The sequence below is a fragment of the Bombina bombina genome, chromosome 9 (assembly GCF_027579735.1).
Source record: "Bombina bombina isolate aBomBom1 chromosome 9, aBomBom1.pri, whole genome shotgun sequence".
Classification (NCBI taxonomy): domain Eukaryota; kingdom Metazoa; phylum Chordata; class Amphibia; order Anura; family Bombinatoridae; genus Bombina; species Bombina bombina.
The window spans coordinates 279272294-279289793 of NC_069507.1; the positions used below are offsets into that span (position 1 = coordinate 279272294).

The 17500-nt window shown below is 47.1% G+C and overlaps 1 protein-coding gene across 5 annotated transcripts in view; it reads right to left on the bottom strand.

Annotated features, from left to right (window-relative positions):
* The window catches only part of LOC128640335 (tyrosine-protein phosphatase non-receptor type 6), a 601976-nt gene that overhangs the window by 230177 nt on the left and 354299 nt on the right, over positions 1-17500 (bottom strand). Inside the window, exons 1-2 of one of the 5 annotated variants that reach the window (XM_053692828.1) lie at positions 15394-15574; positions 13646-13749 (exon numbers count right to left, since the gene is read on the bottom strand). In XM_053692828.1, coding sequence (XP_053548803.1) covers positions 13646-13653 — 8 coding nt within the window. In that variant the 5' untranslated portion in view covers positions 13654-13749; positions 15394-15574. Of the gene's footprint in view, positions 1-13645; positions 13750-14216; positions 14257-15287; positions 15575-17500 lie in introns of those variants that run through there. The other 4 variants (XM_053692827.1, XM_053692829.1, XM_053692830.1 and 1 more) reach the window with 4 other exon arrangements.

The window sequence follows — 17500 nt, forward strand, 5'->3', positions numbered from 1 at the left end:
AGTGTAGGACAGTGACAGACAGTTACAGAGTGACAGTGTAGGAGTGTAGGGTAGTGACAGACAGTTACAGAGTGACAGTGTAGGAGTGTAGGGTAGTGACAGACAGTTACAGAGTGACAGTGTAGGAGTGTAGGGCAGTGACAGACAGTTACAGAGTGACAGTGTAGGAGTGTAGAGCAGTGACAGACAGTTACAGAGTGAGAGTGTAGGAGTGTAGAGCAGTGACAGACAGTTACAGAGTGACAGTGTAGGAGTGTAGGGTAGTGACAGACAGTTACAGAGTGAGAGTGTAGGAGTGTAGGACAGTGACAGACAGTTACAGAGTGACAGTGTAGGAGTGTAGGGTAGTGACAGACAGTTACAGAGTGACAGTGTAGGAGTGTAGGGTAGTGACAGACAGTTACAGAGTGACAGTGTAGGAGTGTAGGGCAGTGACAGACAGTTACAGAGTGACAGTGTAGGAGTGTAGGGTAGTGACAGACAGTTACAGAGTGACAGTGTAGGAGTGTAGGGCAGTGACAGACAGTTACAGAGTGACAGTGTAGGAGTGTAGGGTAGTGACAGACAGTTACAGAGTGACAGTGTAGGAGTGTAGAGCAGTGACAGACAGTTACAGAGTGACAGTGTAGGAGTGTAGAGCAGTGACAGACAGTTACAGAGTGACAGTGTAGGAGTGTAGGGCAGTGACAGAGAGTTACAGAGTGACAGTGTAGGAGTGTAGGGCAGTGACAGACAGTTACAGAGTGACAGTGTAGGACAGTGACAGACAGTTACAGAGTGACAGTGTAGGAGTGTAGGGCAGTGACAGATGGTTAGAGTGAGAGTGTAGGAGTGTAGGGCAGTGACAGACAGTTACAGAGTGACAGTGTAGGAGTGTAGGGCAGTGACAGACAGTTACAGAGTGACAGTGTAGGAGTGTAGGGCAGTGACAGACAGTTACAGAGTGACAGTGTAGGAGTGTAGGGCAGTGACGGACAGTTACAGAGTGAGAGTGTAGGAGTGTAGGGCAGTGACAGACAGTTACAGAGTGACAGTGTAGGAGTGTAGGGCAGTGACAGACAGTTACAGAGTGACAGTGTAGGAGTGTAGGGCAGTGACAGACAGTTACAGAGTGACAGTGTAGGAGTGTAGGGTAGTGACAGACAGTTACAGAGTGACAGTGTAGGAGTGTAGGGCAGTGACAGATAGTTACAGAGTGACAGTGTAGGAGTGTAGGGTAGTGACAGACAGTTACAGAGTGACAGTGTAGGAGTGTAGGACAGTGACAGATAGTTACAGAGTGACAGTGTAGGAGTGTAGGGCAGTGACAGACAGTTACAGAGTGAGAGTGTAGGAGTGTAGGGTAGTGACAGACAGTTACAGAGTGACAGTGTAGGAGTGTAGGGTAGTGACAGACAGTTACAGAGTGACAGTGTAGGAGTGTAGGGCAGTGACAGACAGTTACAGTGTGACAGTGTAGGAGTGTAGGGCAGTGACAGACAGTTACAGAGTGACAGTGTAGGAGTGTAGGGTAGTGACAGACAGTTACAGAGTGACAGTGTAGGAGTGTAGAGCAGTGACAGACAGTTACAGAGTGACAGTGTAGGAGTGTAGGACAGTGACAGATAGTTACAGAGTGACAGTGTAGGAGTGTAGGGCAGTGACAGACAGTTACAGAGTGACAGTGTAGGAGTGTAGGGCAGTGACAGACAGTTACAGAGTGAGAGTGTAGGAGTGTAGGGTAGTGACAGACAGTTACAGAGTGACAGTGTAGGAGTGTAGGGTAGTGACAGACAGTTACAGAGTGACAGTGTAGGAGTGTAGGGCAGTGACAGACAGTTACAGTGTGACAGTGTAGGAGTGTAGGGCAGTGACAGACAGTTACAGAGTGACAGTGTAGGAGTGTAGGGTAGTGACAGACAGTTACAGAGTGACAGTGTAGGAGTGTAGAGCAGTGACAGACAGTTACAGAGTGACAGTGTAGGAGTGTAGGACAGTGACAGACAGTTACAGAGTGACAGTATAGGAGTGTAGAGCAGTGACAGACAGTTACAAAGTGACAGTGTAGGAGTGTAGAGCAGTGACAGACAGTTACAGAGTGACAGTGTAGGAGTGTAGGACAGTGACAGACAGTTACAGAGTGACAGTGTAGGAGTGTAGGGCAGTGACAGACAGTTACAGAGTGACAGTGTAGGAGTGTAGGGCAGTGACAGACAGTTACAGAGTGACAGTGTAGGGCAGTGACAGACAGTTACAGAGTGACAGTGTAAGAGTGTAGGGTAGTGACAGACAGTTACAGAGTGACAGTGTAGGAGTGCAGGACAGTGACAGACAGTTACAGAGTGACAGCGTAGGAGTGTAGGGCAGTGACAGACAGTTACAGAGTGACAGTGTAGGAGTGTAGGGCAGTGACAGACAGTTACAGAGTGACAGTGTAGGAGTGTAGGGCAGTGACAGACAGTTACAGAGTGACAGTGTAGGAGTGTAGGGCAGTGACAGACAGTTACAGAGTGACAGTGTAAAAGTGTAGGGCAGTGACAGACAGTTACAGAGTGACAGTATAAGAGTGTAGGGCAGTGACAGACAGTTACAGAGTGACAGTGTAAGAGTGTAGAGCAGTGACAGACAGTTACAGAGTGACAGTGTAGGAGTGTAGGGTAGTGACAGACAGTTACAGAGTGACAGTGTAGGAGTGTAGGGCAGTGACAGACAGTTACAGAGTGACAGTGTAGGAGTGTAGGGCAGTGACAGACAGTTACAGAGTGACAGTGTAGGAGTGTAGGGTAGTGACAGACAGTTACAGAGTGACAGTGTAGGAGTGTAGGGTAGTGACAGACAGTTACAGAGTGACAGTGTAGGACAGTGACAGACAGTTACAGAGTGACAGTGTAGGAGTGTAGGGCAGTGACAGATGGTTAGAGTGACAGTGTAGGAGTGTAGGGCAGTGACAGACAGTTACAGAGTGACAGTGTAAGAGTGTAGAGCAGTGACAGACAGTTACAGAGTGACAGTGTAGGAGTGTAGGGCAGTGACAGACAGTTACAGAGTGACAGTGTAAGAGTGTAGAGCAGTGACAGACAGTTACAGAGTGACAGTGTAGGAGTGTAGGGTAGTGACAGACAGTTACAGAGTGACAGTGTAAGAGTGTAGAGCAGTGACAGACAGTTACAGAGTGACAGTGTAGGAGTGTAGGGCAGTGACAGACAGTTACAGAGTGACAGTGTAAGAGTGTAGGGCAGTGACAGACAGTTACAGAGTGACAGTGTAAGAGTGTAGAGCAGTGACAGACAGTTACAGAGTGACAGTGTAGGAGTGTAGGGCAGTGACAGACAGTTACAAAGTGACAGTGTAGGAGTGTAGGGCAGTGACAGACAGTTACAGAGTGACAGTGTAGGAGTGTAGGGTAGTGACAGACAGTTACAGAGTGACAGTATAGGAGTGTAGAGCAGCGACAGACAGTTACAGAGTGACAGTGTAGGAGTGTAGAGCAGTGACAGACAGTTACAGAGTGAGAGTGTAGGAGTGTAGGGCAGTGACAGACAGTTACAGAGTGACAGTGTAGGAGTGTAGGGTAGTGACAGACAGTTACAGAGTGACAGTGTAGGAGTGTAGGGCAGTGACAGACAGTTACAGAGTGACAGTGTAGGAGTGTAGGGCAGTGACAGATGGTTAGAGTGAGAGTGTAGGGCAGTGACAGTTACAGAGTGACAGTGTAGGAGTGTAGAGCAGTGACAGACAGTTACAGAGTGACAGTGTAGGAGTGTAGAGCAGTGACAGACAGTTACAGAGTGACAGTGTAGGAGTGTAGGGCAGTGACAGAGAGTTACAGAGTGACAGTGTAGGAGTGTAGGGCAGTGACAGTTACAGAGTGACAGTGTAGGAGTGTAGGGCAGTGACAGATGGTTAGAGTGACAGTGTAAGAGTGTAGGGCAGTGACAGTTACAGAGTGACAGTGTAGGAGTGTAGAGCAGTGACAGACAGTTACAGAGTGACAGTGTAGGAGTGTAGAGCAGTGACAGACAGTTACAGAGTGACAGTGTAGGAGTGTAGGGCAGTGACAGAGAGTTACAGAGTGACAGTGTAGGAGTGTAGGGCAGTGACAGACAGTTACAGAGTGACAGTGTAGGACAGTGACAGACAGTTACAGAGTGACAGTGTAGGAGTGTAGGGCAGTGACAGATGGTTAGAGTGACAGTGTAGGAGTGTAGGGCAGTGACAGACAGTTACAGAGTGACAGTGTAGGAGTGTAGAGCAGTGACAGACAGTTACAGAGTGACAGTGTAGGAGTGTAGGGCAGTGACAGACAGTTACAGAGTGACAGTGTAGGAGTGTAGGGCAGTGACGGACAGTTACAGAGTGACAGTGTAGGAGTGTAGAGCAGTGACAGACAGTTACAGAGTGACAGTGTAGGAGTGTAGGGCAGTGACAGACAGTTACAGAGTGACAGTGTAGGAGTGTAGGGCAGTGACAGACAGTTACAGAGTGACAGTGTAGGAGTGTAGGGCAGTGACAGACAGTTACAGAGTGACAGTGTAGGAGTGTAGGGCAGTGACGGAAAGTTACAGAGTGACAGTGTAGGAGTGTAGGGCAGTGACAGACAGTTACAGAGTGACAGTGTAGGGCAGTGACAGACAGTTACAGAGTGACAGTGTAGGAGTGTAGGGCAGTGACAGACAGTTACAGAGTGACAGTGTAGGAGTGTAGGGTAGTGACAGACAGTTACAGAGTGACAGTGTAGGAGTGTAGGGCAGTGACAGACAGTTACAGAGTGACAGTGTAGGAGTGTAGGACAGTGACAGACAGTTACAGAGTGACAGTGTAGGAGTGTAGAGCAGTGACAAACAGTTACAGAGTGACAGTGTAGGAGTGTAGGGCAGTGACAGACAGTTACAGAGTGACAGTGTAGGAGTGTAGGGCAGTGACAGACAGTTACAGAGTGACAGTGTAGGAGTGTAGAGCAGTGACAGATAGTTAGAGTGAGAGTGTAGGAGTGTAAGGCAGTGACGGAAAGTTACAGAGTGACAGTGTAGGAGTGTAGGGCAGTGACAGACAGTTACAAAGTGACAGTGTAGGAGTGTAGGGCAGTGACAAACAGTTACAGAGTGACAGTGTAAGAGTGTAGAGCAGTGACAGACAGTTACAGAGTGAGAGTGTAGGAGTGTAGGGCAGTGACAGACAGTTACAGAGTGACAGTGTAGGAGTGTAGGGCAGTGACAGACAGTTACAGAGTGACAGTGTAGGAATGTAGGACAGTGACAGACAGTTACAGAGTGACAGTGTAGGAGTGTAGGACAGTGACAGACAGTTACAGAGTGACAGTGTAGGAGTGTAGGGCAGTGACAGACAGTTACAGAGTGACAGTGTAGGAGTGTAGGACAGTGACAAACAGTTACAGAGTGACAGTGTAGGAGTGTAGGGTAGTGACAGACAGTCACAGAGTGACAGTGTAAGAGTGTAGAGCAGTGACAGACAGTTACAGAGTGACAGTGTATGAGTGTAGGGCAGTGACAGACAGTTACAGAGTGACAGTGTAAGAGTGTAGAGCAGTGACAGACAGTTACAGAGTGACAGTGTAAGAGTGTAGAGCAGTGACAGACAGTTAGAGTGAGAGTGTAGGAGTGTAGGACAGTGACAGACAGTTACAGTGTGACAGTGTAGGAGTGTAGGGTAGTGACAGACAGTTACAGAGTGACAGTGTAAAAGTGTAGAGCAGTGACAGATAGTTAGAGTGAGAGTGTAGGAGTGTAGGACAGTGACAGACAGTTACAGTGTGACAGTGTAGGAGTGTAGGGTAGTGACAGACAGTTACAGTGTGACAGTGTAGGAGTGTAGGGTAGTGACAGACAGTTACAGAGTGACAGTGTAGGAGTGTAGAGCAGTTACAGACAGTTACAGAGTGACAGTGTAAGAGTGTAGAGCAGTGACAGACAGTTACAGTGTGACAGTGTAAGAGTGTAGGGTAGTGACAGACAGTTACAGTGTGACAGTGTAGGAGTGTAGAGCAGTGACAGACAGTTACAGAGTGAGAGTGTAAAAGTGTAGAGCAGTGACAGACAGTTAGAGCGAGAGTGTAGGAGTGTAGAGCAGTGACAGACAGTTACAGAGTGAGAGTGTAGGAGTGTAGAGCAGTGACAGACAGTTAGAGCGAGAGTGTAGGAGTGTAGAGCAGTGACAGACAGTTACAGAGTGAGAGTGTAAAAGTGTAGAGCAGTGACAGACAGTTAGAGCGAGAGTGTAGGAGTGTAGAGCAGTGACAGACAGTTACAGAGTGAGAGTGTAGGAGTGTAGAGCAGTGACAGACAGTTAGAGCGAGAGTGTAGGAGTGTAGAGCAGTGACAGACAGTTACAGAGTGACAGATGACAGATGACCTGCTCATCCTGTCCCCCACAGCAGTGGGTTTGCAAGAAAAACTAGACCTACTGCAGACATGCTGTAAGTCATGGGCAATGGAAGTGAATACGGAAAAAACGAAAATCATGATTTTCCAGAAAAAGCCCAAAAAATCTCCAGCAAAAACTCAAATTCCTATTGTTCTCTAAAGAGATAGAGCACACATTAAATTATACCTATCTTGGGCTTACACTGAGTGCATCAGGAAGCTTTAAACTGGGCATCAAAACACTGCAAGAAAAAGCCCTTAGAGCCTTCCATGCCATAAAGAAGCCGCTAGCCAGTCTAAACCCTCCTACAGAACTGTTACTTAAGGTATTTGACAGCACCATTGTACCACTCCTGCTGTATGGCTGTGAGGTCTGGGGCCCAACACTGACCCAGAACTACCGAGAATGGGACAAAACTCTCACAGAAAATGCACATCTCCAATTCTGTAAATAAGCACTGCGGGTACACAGAAGCCCCCTAACAATGGGTGCAGAGCAGAGCTGGGAAGATTCCCATTGCTGCTACCAATGCAAAAACGGGTGTACAAATTCTAGTGTCACCTCACAAATAGTGACACAAGCACACTTTACCACCAAGCACTCTGTGACCCAGCATCAAAAGCATTTAGAGAATATACATCAGACCTGCAAAACCCCATCAGCAAAAGCACAGCCCATGAGATAGTGTCACCAAACACCTTACACACAGCTCTGAAGGAGAGGTACACTGGGGATTGGGAGGTACAGACTGGGTAACAGAACAAGAGGGAGTGTTACAGGTCACTACAGAGAGAGTACAGACTAGCTGAGTATCTCACATGTGTCACTAAACACCTTACACACAGCTCTGAAGGAGAGGTACACTGGGCACTGGGAGGTACAGACTGGGTAACAGAACAAGAGGGAGTGTTACAGGTCACTACAGAGAGAGTACAGACTAGCTGAGTATCTCACATGTGTCACCAAACACCTTACAAACAGCTCTGAAGGAGAGGTACACTGGGCACTGGGAGGTACAGACTGGGTAACAGAACAAGAGGGAGTGTTACAGGTCACTACAGAGAGAGTACAGACTAGCTGAGTATCTCACATGTGTCACTAAACACCTTACACACAGCTCTGAAGGAGAGGTACACTGGGAGGTACAGACTGGGTAACAGAACAAGAGGGAGTGTTACAGGTCACTACAGAGAGAGTACAGACTAGCTGAGTATCTCACATGTGACACTAAACACCTTACAAACAGCTCTGAAGGAGAGGTACACTGGGCACTGGGAGGTACAGACTGGGTAACAGAACAAGAGGGAGTGTTACAGTTCACTACAGAGAGAGTACAGACTAGCTGAGTATCTCACATGTGTCACTAAACACCTTACACACAGCTCTGAAGGAGAGGTACACTGAGCACTGGGAGGTACAGACTGGGTAACAGAACAAGAGGGAGTGTTACAGGTCACTACAGAGAGAGTACAGACTAGCTGAGTATCTCACATGTGTCACTAAACACCTTACACACAGCTCTGAAGGAGAGGTACACTGGGCACTGGGAGGTACAGACTGGGTAACAGAACAAGAGGGAGTGTTACAGGTCACTACAGAGAGAGTACAGACTAGCTGAGTATCTCACATGTGTCACTAAACACCTTACACACAGCTCTGAAGGAGAGGTACACTGGGCACTGGGAGGTACAGACTGGGTAACAGGACAAGAGGGAGTGTTACAGGTCACTACAGAGAGAGTACAGACTAGCTGAGTATCTCACATGTGTCACTAAACACCTTACAAACAGCTCTGAAGGAGAGGTACACTGGGCACTGGGAGGAACAGACTGGGTAACAGAACAAGAGGGAGTGTTACAGGTCACTACAGAGAGAGTACAGACTAGCTGAGTATCTCACATGTGTCACTAAACACCTTATACACAGCTCTGAAGGAGAGGTACACTGGGCACTGGGAGGTACAGACTGGGTAACAGATCAAGAGGGAGTGTTACAGGTCACTATAGAGAGTACAGACTAGCTGAGTATCTAATGTGTCACTAAACACCTTACACACAGCTCTGAAGGAGAGGTACACTGGGCACTGGGAGGTTCAGACTGGGTAACAGAACAAGAGGGAGTGTTACAGGTCACTACAGAGAGTACAGACTAGCTGAGTATCTCACACGTGTCACTAAACACCTTACACACAGCTCTGAAGGAGAGGTACACTGGGCACTGGGAGGTACAGACTGGGTAACAGAACAAGCGGGAGTGTTACAGGTCACTACAGAGAGAGTACAGACTAGCTGAGTATCTCACATGTGTCACTAAACACCTTACACACAGCTCTGAAGGAGAGGTACACTGGGCACTGGGAGGAACAGATAGGGCAACAGAACAAGATGGAGTGTTACAGGTCACTACAGAGAGAGTACAGACTAGCTGAGTATCTCACATGTCACTAAACACCTTACACACAGCTCTGAAGGAGAGGTACACTGGGCACTGGGAGGTACAGACTGGGTAACAGAACAAGAGGGTGTGTTACAGGTCTCTACAGAGAGAGTACAGACTAGCTGAGTATCTCACAAGTGTCACCAACCCAAAGCACAGACAGATACTCACTAAATACAGAATCTCTGACCACCAGCTGGAAATAGAGACTGGCAGATATCAGGCAAAATGGAGACCCAGGGCAGCCAGACAATGTGCACAGTGTGACAGTGGGGACATAGAGACTGAAGCACACTTTCTCTTGTACTGTACAAGATACAAACCCTTAAGGGATAGATACTTCCCAAAAATAATGATAGAAATAACAGACTTCCCACAGATGTCTGAACAAGAAAGACTATGTACTCTTAGGAGAAAAAAACAAAGCTACAAGAATAGTAGCAAAATATGTAGCAGACTGTCACATGACCAGAACCCCCAATCAGATTAAATGAACTATCATATTTACCCACTATACTCCTACTTTATAAATTGTTATTGATTTGTTTTATTGTAACATATTACTTTGGCAACACATGTAATAATGTCATGCTAATAAAGTATTCTTGACTTGACAGTGTAGGAGTGTAGGGCAGTGACAGACAGTTACAGAGTGACAGTGTAGGAGTGTAGAGCAGTGACAGACAGTTACAGAGTGACAGTGTAGGAGTGTAGAGCAGTGACAGACAGTTACAGAGTGACAGTGTAGGAGTGTAGAGCAGTGACAGACAGTTACAGAGTGACAGTGTAGGAGTGTAGGGCAGTGACAGACAGTTACAGAGTGACAGTGTAAGAGTGTAGAGCAGTGACAGACAGTTACAGAGTGACTGTAGGAGTGTAGGGCAGTGACAGACAGTTACAGAGTGACAGTGTAGGAGTGTAGGGCAGTGACAGACAGTTACAGAGTGACAGTGTAGGAGTGTAGGGCAGTGACAGATAGTTACAGAGTGACAGTGTAGGAGTGTAGGGCAGTGACAGATAGTTACAGAGTGACAGTGTAGGAGTGTAGGGCAGTGACAGACAGTTACAGAGTGACAGTGTAGGAGTGTAGGGCAGTGACAGACAGTTACAGAGTGACAGTGTAGGAGTGTAGGGCAGTGACAGACAGTTACAGAGTGACAGTGTAGGAGTGTAGGACAGTGACAGACAGTTACAGAGTGACAGTGTAGGAGTGTAGGGCAGTGACAGACAGTTACAGAGTGACAGTGTAAGAGTGTAGAGCAGTGACAGACAGTTACAGAGTGACAGTGTAAGAGTGTAGAGCAGTGACAGACAGTTACAGAGTGACAGTGTAGGAGTGTAGGACAGTGACAGACAGTTACAGAGTGACAGTGTAAGAGTGTAGAGCAGTGACAGACAGTTACAGAGTGAGAGTGTAGTAGTGTAGGGCAGTGACAGACAGTTACAGAGTGACAGTGTAAGAGTGTAGAGCAGTGACAGACAGTTACAGAGTGAGAGTGTAGGGCAGTGACAGTTACAGAGTGACAGTGTAGGAGTGTAGGGCAGTGACAGACAGTTACAGAGTGACAGTGTAGGAGTGTAGGGCAGTGACAGACAGTTACAGAGTGACAGTGTAGGAGTGTAGGGCAGTGACAGACAGTTACAGAGTGACAGTGTAGGAGTATAGAGCAGTGACAGAGTGACAGTGTAGGAGTGTAGAGCAGTGACAGACAGTTACAGAGTGAGAGTGTAGGAGTGTAGAGAAGTGACAGACAGTTACAGAGTGACAGTGTAGGAGTGTAGAGCAGTGACAGACAGTTACAGAGTGACAGTGTAGGAGTGTAGAGCAGTGACAGACAGTTACAGAGTGACAGTGTAGGAGTGTAGAGCAGTGACAGACAGTTACAGAGTGACAGTGTAGGAGTGTAGAGCAGTGACAGACAGTTACAGGGCGACAGTGTAGGAGTGTAGGGTAGTGACAGACAGTTACAGAGTGAGAGTGTAGGAGTGTAGGGCAGTGACAGACAGTTACAGAGTGACAGTGTAGGAGTGTAGAGCAGTGACAGACAGTTACAGAGTGACAGTGTAGGAGTGTAGAGCAGTGACAGACAGTTACAGGGTGACAGTGTAGGAGTGTAGGGTAGTGACAGACAGTTACAGAGTGAGAGTGTAGGAGTGTAGGGCAGTGACAGACAGTTACAGAGTGACAGTATAGGAGTGTAGGGTAGTGACAGACAGTTACAGAGTGACAGTGTAGGAGTGTAGGGCAGTGACAGACAGTTACAGAGTGACAGTGTAGGAGTGTAGAGCAGTGACAGACAGTTACAGAGTGACAGTGTAGGAGTGTAGGGCAGTGACAGACAGTTACAGAGTGACAGTGTAGGAGTGTAGGGTAGTGACAGACAGTTACAGAGTGACAGTGTAAGAGTGTAGGGCAGTGACAGACAGTTACAGAGTGACAGTGTAGGAGTGTAGAGCAGTGACAGACAGTTACAGAGTGACAGTGTAAGAGTGTAGAGCAGTGACAGACAGTTACAGAGTGACAGTGTAGGAGTGTAGGGCAGTGACAGACAGTTACAGAGTGACAGTGTAGGAGTGTAGAGCAGTGACAGACAGTTACAGAGTGACAGTGTAAGAGTGTAGAGCAGTGACAGACAGTTACAGAGTGACAGTGTAGGAGTGTAGGGCAGTGACAGACAGTTACAGAGTGACAGTGTAGGAGTGTAGAGCAGTGACAGACAGTTACAGAGTGACAGTGTAAGAGTGTAGAGCAGTGACAGACAGTTACAGAGTGACAGTGTAGGAGTGTAGAGTAGTGACAGACAGTTACAGAGTGACAGTGTAGGGCAGTGACAGACAGTTACAGAGTGACAGTGTAGGAGTGTAGGGCAGTGACAGTTACAGAGTGACAGTGTAGGAGTGTAGGGCAGTGACAGACAGTTACAGAGTGACAGTGTAGGAGTGTAGGGTAGTGACAGACAGTTACAGAGTGACAGTGTAGGAGTGTAGGGTAGTGACAGACAGTTACAGAGTGACAGTGTAGGAGTGTAGGGTAGTGACAGACAGTTACAGAGTGACAGTGTAGGAGTGTAGGGCAGTGACAGACAGTTACAGAGTGACAGTGTAGGAGTGTAGGGTAGTGACAGACAGTTACAGAGTGACAGTGTATGAGTGTAGAGCAGTGACAGACAGTTATAGAGTGACAGTGTAGGAGTGTAGGGTAGTGACAGACAGTTACAGAGTGACAGTGTATGAGTGTAGGGTAGTGACAGACAGTTACAGAGTGACAGTGTATGAGTGTAGAGCAGTGACAGACAGTTACAGAGTGACAGTGTAGGAGTGTAGGGTAGTGACAGACAGTTACAGAGTGACAGTGTATGAGTGTAGGGTAGTGACAGACAGTTACAGGATGACAGTGTAGGAGTGTAGAGCAGTGACAGACAGTTACAGAGTGACAGTGTAGGAGTGTAGAGCAGTGACAGACAGTTACAGAGTGACAGTGTAGGAGTGTAGGGCAGTGACAGACAGTTACAGAGTGACAGTGTAGGAGTGTAGGGCAGTGACAGACAGTTACAGAGTGACAGTGTAGGAGTGTAGGGCAGTGACAGACAGTTACAGAGTGACAGTGTAGGAGTGTAGGGTAGTGACAGACAGTTACAGAGTGACAGTGTAGGAGTGTAGGGTAGTGACAGACAGTTACAGAGTGACAGTGTAGGAGTGTAGAGCAGTGACAGACAGTTACAGAGTGACAGTGTAGGAGTGTAGGACAGTGACAGACAGTTACAGAGTGACAGTGTAGGAGAGTAGGGCAGTGACAGACAGTTACAGAGTGACAGTGTAGGAGTGTAGAGCAGTGACAGACAGTTACAGAGTGACAGTGTAGGAGTGTAGGGTAGTGACTGAAAGTTAGAGAGTGACAGTGTAGGAGTGTAGAGCAGTGACAGACAGTTACAGAGTGACATTGTAGGAGTGTAGGGCAGTGACAGACAGTTACAGAGTGACAGTGTAGGAGTGTAGGGTAGTGACAGACAGTTACAGAGTGACAGTGTAGGAGTGTAGGGCAGTGACAGACAGTTACAGAGTGACAGTGTAGGGCAGTGACAGACAGTTACAGAGTGACAGTGTAGGAGTGTAGGGCAGTAACAGACAGTTATAGAGTGACAGTGTAAAAATGTAGGGCAGTGACAGACAGTTACAGAGTGACAGTGTAGGAGTGTAGGACAGTGACAGACAGTTACAGAGTGACAGTGTAGGAGTGTAGGGCAGTGACAGACAGTTACAGAGTGACAGTGTAGGAGTGTAGGACAGTGACAGACAGTTACAGAGTGACAGTGTAGGAGTGTAGGGCAGTGACAGACAGTTACAGAGTGACAGTGTAGGAGTGTAGGGCAGTGACAGACAGTTACAGAGTGACAGTGTAAGAGTGTAGAGCAGTGACAGACAGTTACAGAGTGACAGTGTAAGAGTGTAGGGCAGTGACAGAGAGTTACAGAGTGACAGTGTAGGAGTGTAGGGCAGTGACAGACAGTTACAGAGTGACAGTGTAGGAGTGTAGGACAGTGACAGACAGTTACAGAGTGACAGTGTAGGAGTGTAGGGCAGTGACAGACAGTTACAGAGTGACAGTGTAGGAGTGTAGGGCAGTGACAGACAGTTACAGAGTGACAGTGTAGGAGTGTAGGGCAGTGACAGACAGTTACAGAGTGACAGTGTAGGAGTGCAGGACAGTGACAGACAGTTACAGAGTGACAGTGTAGGAGTGTAGGACAGTGACGGACAGTTACAGAGTGACAGTGTAGGACAGTGACAGACAGTTACAGAGTGACAGTGTGCTCTGTTTAAGTCAGATAAAGTGACAGCCTTAGGTTACCTGACCATCCTGTTCTTTGCTTTCTCTCTCCGATGTGATGTGTAACATACACAGCCCTGTGTGTCTCTTTTCCTTCCTCTTTTTTTCTGCCTGTTGTCCTTCCCCTGTGTCACATAAAGAGTGACAGAGTCAGAGCTGTTTCCTCTATAATGTTATGCAGATTACCTGCGTTAAACATTTTGTTTCCTTCTGGCACTTTGCTGTCTCATTTTCTCCTCTATTACCTCCTGTCTCGCATTGTCAGACTGTCTCTTACTCTCACTCTGTCATGCACTCTCTTTCTCCTCAGCTGTGTGTAAGCTTGCAGACTGTCTCTTACTCTCACTCTCTCATGCACTCTCTTTCTCCTCAGGTGTGTGTAAGCTTGCAGACTGTCTCTTACTCTCACTCTCTCATGCACTCTCTTTCTCCTCAGGTGTGTGTAAGCTTGCAGACTGTCTCTTACTCTCACTCTGTCATGCACTCTCTTTCTCCTCAGCTGTGTGTAAGCTTGCAGACTGTCTCTTACTCTCACTCTCTCATGCACTCTCTTTCTCCTCAGGTGTGTGAAAGCTTGCAGACTGTCTCTTACTCTCACTCTGTCAGGCACTCTCTTTCTCCTCAGGTGTGTGTAAGCTTGCAGACTGTCTCTTACTCTCACTCTGTCAGGCACTCTATTTCTCCTCAGGTGTGTGTAAGCTTGCAGACTGTCTCTTACTCTCACTCTTTCAGGCACTCTCTTTCTCCTCAGGTGTGTGTAAGCTTGCAGACTGTCTCTTACTCTCACTCTGTCAGGCACTCTCTTTCTCCTCAGGTGTGTGTAAGCTTGCAGACTGTCTCTTACTCTCACTCTGTCAGGCACTCTATTTCTCCTCAGGTGTGTGTAAGCTTGCAGACTGTCTCTTACTCTCACTCTGTCAGGCACTCTCTTTCTCCTCAGGTGTGTGTAAGCTTGCAGACTGTCTCTTACTCTCACTCTGTCAGGCACTCTCTTTCTCCTCAGGTGTGTGTAAGCTTGCAGACTGTCTCTTACTCTCACTCTGTCAGGCACTCTCTTTCTCCTCAGGTGTGTGTAAGCTTGCAGACTGTCTCTTAATCTCACTCTGTCAGGCACTCTCTTTCTCCTCAGGTGTGTGTAAGCTTGCAGACTGTCTCTTACTCTCACTCTGTCATGCACTCTCTTTCTCCTCAGCTGTGTGTAAGCTTGCAGACTGTCTCTTACTCTCACTCTCTCATGCACTCTCTTTCTCCTCAGGTGTGTGTAAGCTTGCAGACTGTCTCTTACTCTCACTCTGTCAGGCACTCTCTTTCTCCTCAGGTGTGTGTAAGCTTGCAGACGGTCTCTTACTCTCACTCTGTCAGGCACTCTATTTCTCCTCAGGTGTGTGTAAGCTTGCAGACTGTCTCTTACTCTCACTCTTTCAGGCACTCTCTTTCTCCTCAGGTGTGTGTAAGCTTGCAGACTGTCTCTTACTCTCACTCTGTCAGGCACTCTATTTCTCCTCAGGTGTGTGTAGGCTTGCAGACTGTCTCTTACTCTCACTCTGTCAGGCACTCTATTTCTCCTCAGGTGTGTGTAAGCTTGCAGACTGTCTCTTACTCTCACTCTATCAGGCACTCTCTTTCTCCTCAGGTGTGTGTAAGCTTGCAGACTGTCTCTTACTCTCACTCTGTCAGGCACTCTCTTTCTCCTCAGGTGTGTGTAAGCTTGCAGACTGGCTCTTTCCTGTGTCTTGCATCTGTGTCACGTGTTTCTCTGTGGCACTGACTTGCTCTCAGGCTGTCACTTTCTCACATACTGTCTCTCTAGATCTCCATCTGGCAGTGTCTCTCAGGTATCACTTTAATACAGATTACTGTTCCTTCTGGCTCTCTGTATCTTAATATTTGTCCCTTGCTGTCTGTTTCTCTCTAGCTCTCCCGGCGTCTCTGTCACAGGAAACACTTGTTGTTAGTTTCAACTTCTCTATTTAGTCACATTAGTCATATTGTGTAACCTGCCAGCTTCACAAGCACAGAGACGCACACAGTCTGCAGCTTATATTTACTCACACAGACAGACAGAGAAACACACACACACAGACACACACACACAGACACAGACAGACACAGACACACACACACACATACACACAAACACACAGACAGACACAGACAGACACAGACACACACACACACATACACAAAAACACACACAGACAGACACTCACACAGACACACACACACAGACACACACACACACACAGACAGACACAGACACACACACATACACACAAACACACAGACAGACACTCACACAGACACACACACACAGACAGACACACACACACACAGACAGACACAGACAGACACAGACACACACACACACATACACATACACACAAACACACAGACAGACACTCACACAGACACACACACACAGACAGACACACACACACACAGACAGACACAGACAGACACAGACACAGACACACACACACACATACACACAAACACACAGACAGACACTCACACAGACACACACACACAGACAGACACAGACACACACACACACAGACACAGACACACACACACACACACACAGACAGACACAGACACACACACACACACACACATACACACAAACACACAGACAGACACTCACACAGACACACACACACACACACAGACAGACACACACAGACAGACACTCACACACACACTCACACAGACACACACAAACACTCAGACAGACAGACACACAGTCTGCAGATTATATTCACTCACACAGACAGACACACAGACACACACAGTCTGCAGATTATATTCACTCACACAGACAGATACACACACACAGTCTGCAGATTATATTCACTCACACAGACAGATACACATTCACACAGACAGACACACACACACACAGTCTGCAGATTATATTCACTCACACAGACAGACACTCACACAGACAAATACACACTTACACAGACAGACACACACAGATACACACACAGTCTGCAGATTATATTCACTCACACAGACAGACACTCACACAGACAGACATTCACACAGACAGACATTCACACAGACAGACACTCACACAGACAGACACTCACACAGACACTCACACACCCAGACACTCTCACACATACACAGTCTGCAGATATATTCACTCACACAGACAGACACACACAGTCTGCAGATTATATTCACTCACACAGACACTCAGTCACACATACAGATACACATTCACACAGACACACACACAGTCTGCAGATTATATTCACTCACACACACAGTCTGCAGATTATATTCACTCAGACAGACAGACACTCGCAGACAGATACACACTCACACAGACAGACACACACAGATACACACACAGTCTGCAGATTATATTCACTCACACAGACAGACACTCACACAGACAGACATTCACACAGACAGACATTCACACAGACAGACATTCACACAGACAGACACTCACACAGACAGACACTCACACAGACACTCACACAGCCAGACACTCTCACACACACACAGTCTGCAGATATATTCACTCAAACAGACAGACACACACAGTCTGCAGATTATATTCACTCACACAGACACTCAGTCACACATACAGATACACATTCACACAGACACACACACAGTCTGCAGATTATATTCACTCACACACACAGTCTACAGATTATATTCACTCACACAGACACACAGACAGACAACTATACACATACTCAAACTTGTATATATATATATATATATATATATATATACACACACACCAATATACATACTCACACTCATATAACACACACACAAACACACTTATACACATACTCACTTGTATATATACACACACACACATATATATACACATACACACACACAGACTCA